General features: G+C 35.3%; 1 protein-coding gene across 1 annotated transcript in view; it reads right to left on the bottom strand.

The window, feature by feature from the left end:
• Positions 1–530: 530 nt before the first annotated feature.
• The window catches only part of Sema3e (sema domain, immunoglobulin domain (Ig), short basic domain, secreted, (semaphorin) 3E), a 199,984-nt gene continuing 193,955 nt past the window's right edge, over positions 531–6,559 (bottom strand). Inside the window, exon 17 of the mRNA XM_013025997.1 lies at positions 531–2,403. Within this exon, the coding sequence (XP_012881451.1) occupies positions 1,951–2,403 (453 nt within the window). The 3' untranslated portion in view covers positions 531–1,950. The remainder of the gene's footprint in view (positions 2,404–6,559) is intronic.

Raw genomic sequence — 6,559 nt, 5'->3', positions numbered from 1 at the left:
TTTTATCAGCCCTATCGCTTTGGCATAAAGCATGCATTGACAATCAACACTGTCATCATCACGAACTGCTTATATGTGTGTTGATTAAAATGCTAACACTAATGTTATGTCTGTCTTGCTCTGTCTTTTAAAATTGAACAAAGGAGAAATGTCTGCATTTTCTTCTCATGCATTAATGGAAGAATATTTTTCCAAAAATTGCATTATTTCTTTATTTGCTCAATGAGCATTTCAACATAAATTTTATTAAGGAACTATGATGTGTGTTTATGGTTTCATTTCTCCATATAGGGCAAAATTAAAAACAAAAAACTAACATGTGTTTTGATTACTACAATGGGAAGTATTGACTTCCAGTGGACTTAGGGAAAATAGCAAGTGGATTTTTTAGAAGAAGTCAATTATGAATGCATTTGTGCTTACTAGAGCTTTCAGAAGTTGGGACATATCTGAACAAGCTTTTTATACTTACTTGAAATGTTTATCTTTATTAATATTAGGATAAAATTGTAAATCATTACAAGTTTTCAACATCTTATCTTAATTATATAGCTTACAAGATAACTTTGAAAACTGAAATAAATATCTAAATTTACCATCTAAATAAATACTTATAACTTGTTTGTATGTGTGGTCCTGCTGCTTTTAATTTTATCTAAATAAAATGTCTCAGAAATCTGTGCTTTAGAAATGCAACTGCTAATTCTTTAAAATATGAAGAATACTTCAAGAAATGAACATTCTCAAAAATACCAAATTTAGATACTATTTATAAGGAAAAAAGGTAAATATAATACTTTGAAAATCTCAGTAGTAAAATGAACTCATGAAACAATTTTCCTGTTTGCTGAAATAGAACTGAAAAAAATAGTATCTGAGACAAAATGCCTAATATTTTTGCTATAAATAAAACATGCTTCCAAAATACCTTTTAGATTTCAGGTACAATTCTTTCAAAAGAATAAACTTTTAAGTGTTACTAGCATTTCAGGTCTGCAATATCTCTATATTTGACGTGTGAAGTCATACATATTACCATATTATCTTGATCACCAATCATGATACAAGTATAAATACTTTAAAGTTTTGTTTGATTTTTCTGAAAATGAACTAGATAGATCTTATAATCTGTTTTCAAATCTTTCCCAGAGAGCTCACTAGAAGAGAAAAAGAAACATAAGACAACATATGACCACAAGAGGGCAGAATACATCTTTAGTTCTAATTTTAACTGTAACTCAAGTTTTGACATTCATTGATATCTTTCTGAGAAAGTTATCTTGACTTCCACCCTTCCACACTGGAGTGAAATGTAAAGGACATGTTAACATTATATACCAGAAATATCACCAATATGGTTTGGTAAATGTTTTGTGAAGAGCACAGGCCTCAAATGACCATATTTTCCTTTCATGATTTATAGCAACCACAGACACACACCTGCTACTCAAATCTCGTGGCTTAGACATTGATACAATAATTAACAGGTACAGAAAACTTACAGGAAAATGTGAATATATCTGATATTCTGCATATTTTACACCATGATGGAAATGAAAAATTCAAAGATTAGTTGTATATTTTTCATGATTCTGAAATTCTCTTTTTTTTCTTGAATGTTCTAATTTTTCCCCCAAAGCTAATGTAATAATTTCCTTGGAAATACACCTCAAACACAAAACTACAGCTATGCCGTTTTTTAATGATAAATATAATATGAAGCTATTCAACAATGACTTGTTTAAAAATTAGTTAATATTAAGAGAGCTTTATCCAGTCAGATGAGTATGTAGAATAACTTATTGTAACACCTTTAGTCATTTCTGTGCAAGAGCAATGGAAAGAAGTTGGATGCTTTGTCATTATTTTCTTGTTGTTGCTGTTGTTTCGATTTCCATTGTAAAACTTTTTCCAAAGCCAATGGGTGGTTCAATAGGTGGTTTCAACCCATCAGGAGTCCAGCACGTGCCTGGGCAGACGATAGTGCTCAGGTTTGGAGCGCAGCTTCTTCTCCTGTGGGTTGGCATACTTCCACTTCGAAGGTGACATTTTGAGCTTTTTCCTCTTCTTATCTGTGCACCACACTTTTTCACAATACTCTTCCACTCTCTGGAAGTTGCTATACCCGATCAGCTGCAGGAATTCCTTGTACCATGGTTTTGTTCCTTGAGGGATACTACTGCGGGCCGGACACGGCATCCGGTGCGGCCCTTCCTCCTCGTAGTCTTTATTAAACATCTCCTCCACTCTCTCTTCTTCCACTATCTCCAGGGTGATTTTACGGATCGTATGGACAAAGCTATGCTCTACTGTCTGGCAAAAATAGGTCCCAGCATCGGCTTTGCGTATCCTGAGGAAGAGCAAGCCCAGGTCCATTTTAACCACTCTGTCATCTGTCTTAACCTGTAAGGAAAAAAAAGAGGAAATGGCACTGGAGTATTACCCAAAGGAAATGAAAGTAGGTAATAAAACAGCAATCTATAGCCCTGCCCCTACCTATTTGGATTTTTTTCCTTTGGATTATCGTATCATGAAAGCCATCCATTCAAATATGCAAAGTAACTAAATCAGTTTGTGACTGTCAGGAACTTATTTCCATTATTTACACTGGACCCTATTTAACATGGCTTTGAGGTCATCTCATAGGTCATCTTAAAGGGCAAGATGAGCTAATTTTCTCCCTAAAGAATTCAGTATAATCACTCAGAAGAGGATATGAAGGTTTGTCGCATTTGTGATTTTTTAACTCTTGGCTTTGGAAGTATAGAGCAAATATTTTCCACATCTGTTTTAGGCCTTCTGAATTGTAATGACCAATTACATGAATCTCTGCTCAAAGTTCTGGGTGTCTTTCAATGTTTCTATTTCCCAAAATACAACATACTAATTCACGCTATAGCATTCTCCAATTACCCCATCCTCAACTGTCAATTATTTATATTTCTCATATTTAACACATCACCAATTTTTATCAAGGTTTCTTCAATGCTGACCCAGAAAAGTATCCGTCTTCATCATTATTTTTACCACACGGCTGGATTCATGACTGTTTCTTTGGCCTTGTCTCATAAAAGACTCATTCAGATCTTCCTTCTCTCTGTTCTTTCTGTCATGCCCAGCTTGATTATTTTTAGGACCTCTGCTCTTATCTCTTCCTAGAGGGACTTTCTCCAGCTGGCTACTTCTCATCCTGAACAAATCAAGTGTCAGCTTGTTAAACAGGCTCCTTTATAATGTCCTTCTTCCCTTATTACCATCATTTCACGTGTTAACCTTTAGGTCTGAGCCTACTGCATTAATGCATATATCTAGTCATATCCTTTCAATTAATTTTCATGGCTACTTTTCTGTCTTATTTCAATGGATAGAGACTAGCTAAGTCTTCTTTAAGACTCAATTTCTTTTCTCTGTTTCTTGTTCATATCTTTATGACATATTATTATGACATTTGCTCAGTTAACCAGACTTTGCCTTACCAAGTCTATCTCCTCAAACAGTCCGATGTAGCATTTCTGGAGATTAATGATCATTCTATAGTAATCTCTTAATATGTTTATTATCACAAAAATTCACATAAATTAAAAATTGTATTTGGTAACATATGAAGATCAACGTCAGTGTTAGTATTTGATTTTATTATAAATTCAACACAATTTCCAAAGTCTTATTTTTCCCAGGTGCTAAAAAGAAAGATAGCTTTAGGGCTGGGAAGGTGTCTCAGTGGTAGAGTGCTTGCCTTGCGTGCATGAGTCCCTGAGTTCGATTCCTCAGCACCACATAAGCAAAAAGAAAAAAGCCAGAAGTGGCGCTGTGGCTCAAGTGGTAGAGTGCTAGCCTTGAGCTGAAGAGCTGAAGGACAGCGCCCAGGCCCAGAGTTCAGGTCCCACAACTGGACCCCCCAAAAAAATATAGCTTTAATATGTTAATAATACATTCCATTCAAGTGGAAAACAAACAATATCTTTGTAGTCATAGACATAAAAATCTTTAACATCACTTGAAAGAAGTATTGGGATTTTTTTTTTTTTTGGTTGTTGTTGTTCGTTGTAGGCCTAGCTGATGTCCCTGAGCTCTTCAGCTCAAAGCAAGCATTCTACCACTTGAGCCACAGCACTGCTTCCAGTTTCCTGGTCATTAATTGGTTATATAAGTCTCAGGGACTTTCCTGTCCAGGCTGGCTTTGAACTATGATCTTTAGATCTCAGCCTTTACAGTAGCTAGGATAACAGTCACCCGGCTAAGTATTGGGAATAAGTCATATGTTATAGAAGGAAAGCTTCACACACATACACACATAAACACACCACACACACACACACACGATCATATAAGCTTCATGTGGATAATTATTTCAGTAAAAAAAACCTATATTAAAGAATCATTTTGATTAATTGGGTTATATTTTATTTGTGCATTTATTTTGAGGTCGCATTTGAATAAATCTATAAGCATACCAAACCATGCACTGCTTCATGTGAAATAAGGCATTTTCATGTTCATCTTCTTTGTGTGGACGTGCGTGCGTGTGTGTTTTATGTGGGTATGTGTGTCATAGTGGATGCCTCATATTGAAGAGTTATGAGGCAGTGACTGTTGCTTGTTTATCTCAGCTAGCAGAGCAACACGTGGTGGTAATCCAAACAACTGGTTGTTTGCCTTTATAAGCCCTGCAAATCCTTAGCTCGGGGCTCTCCTCCTAGGCTCTGCTGTGTTGGAGTGTAGGACAAGGCCCAAGCTGCAGCCAGTCTAAATAAAACCTTAAAACAGCTGTAAAGTCTGACTCTCGGTGGTCTTCTTGGTGGGGGTGCTGCGACCTGGGTACAACAGTATTAGTGTCCCAAGAAGACAATGCACTTTTAAAGTCAAGGAGAAGGCACCTTATGTGTTATTAGATCATATCTTCTTTAACATCCCTGCTGCTATATTGCCACTCTAGTTTCTTCTTCAAGGTCCTATTTTGGTCTTGTTCTTTCTTCTCTTTCCTTATCAAATTCTGTGTTACTGCCTACCAATTCATTGTTAATTTTCTTTTTGTCTTAGGCTTACACTTCCATTTTCTTTATAATTATTTCCTTTACAACTCATAAAGACCTTTAGCTTCACTCATGTTTGTATCACTCCTGTTTGTAACAGATTCAAGACAGGTACATATTCCAAGACATAATTATGATAATTACCACAGGAATTATCCTACATCAGTTATTCTCATGTTAAGGATATTTAAAGTATTTTAATATCTAGAAGATGCAAAGAACCTAAAGTCAATATGAAGAAGTATGCCTGAGAAAAGCACATAAATAAGCAGCTTAGAGGAGAAACCTAACTGCTTAATATTAACTGTTTACATTAATCGTACTGGGAGTAATCTTGGAAGTGGAAAATTTACAAAAGATACCATGTTACACTAGAAGAAAGACAACTGATAGAGAAGTAGACCATAGCACATTGTGACGCAGGCCTGTACAAACAATGACCCTACACAGACTGTCCTGTGCAGATGCTACAGAAGTTCTGAGTGAAAGTTGGGTTCTTGAAATGAAGCATGTGCATAGGCAAAAAGGAACAGCTTGCTTCTGCATCTACATCCAGACCATACAGACATGAGCAATAACGATGTGGGAGAAGTGCTGACCCTGATTTCTCACTGCTTGGAGAGTCATGGAAGGACTATGGAGTGCTGTGTATGCTATAGAATGGTTACTGGAAGGCAGAGCCAAATAAAGTACACAGTATTTGGGGGGAGGGACTTTAAATCATAATGCTCATTTTTAAAAGCAAGAATAATAAGATAGATAAAATAATTGATTCAGCTTTACAGCTCAAACATACTCAAAATATTGTATATCTGTTCAATATACAAGTACAGTTCTGGACTTATTTCAAGTATTATGATGAATGTTCGGGGAATGTATGTAGTTAGGAAAGTGGAGAAAAGTCATCCAGGAAAAATAAAGTCAAGAAAGATTTCTGTGGATCAATCATAATAATGTGTCACAAATTAAGAGGTTTAATTTAGAAAATTCATGTAAAGTTTAAAACAAGCCAAAAATGAAAGAAAAAGAAAGAAAAAAAGAAAGAAAGAAAGAAAGAAAGAAAAGAAAGGAAGAAAGAAAGGAAAAAAGGAAGGAAGGAAGGAAGGAAAGTAAAAGACTTTCTAATTACTGTTTCAGTTATTTTTGGCAACATATAAACTAAATGTTTCTTAGATACTTTCAAATTCTAATATACTTCAATTAAATGGTCATAGTATATTTACAACATTGAAATAATTTTAAGGGGAATATGTATTTAAAATTTCCATCTATTAGAATGTCATAATGAAGGGAAATTATGAGAAAGGATGAGTAAAGCTAATGTTCAAAAATTCACACCAAGGACTATCCATGCCGAACTTCAAACTCTACTACAGAGCTATAATAACAAAGACAGCATGGTACTGGCACAAAAACAGACCCGAAGACCAATGGAACAGAATAGAAGATCCAGAAATAAATCCACAGGCCTACAGCCAGCTGATATTCGACAAAGGAGCCAAAGACATACAATGGAAGAAATACAG

The sequence above is a fragment of the Dipodomys ordii genome, unplaced genomic scaffold (assembly GCF_000151885.1).
Source record: "Dipodomys ordii isolate 6190 unplaced genomic scaffold, Dord_2.0 Scaffold90, whole genome shotgun sequence".
Taxonomy (NCBI): domain Eukaryota; kingdom Metazoa; phylum Chordata; class Mammalia; order Rodentia; family Heteromyidae; genus Dipodomys; species Dipodomys ordii.
The sequence above is the reverse complement of the archived record's forward strand: the minus strand, read 5'-3'. Positions and strand labels throughout refer to the sequence as shown.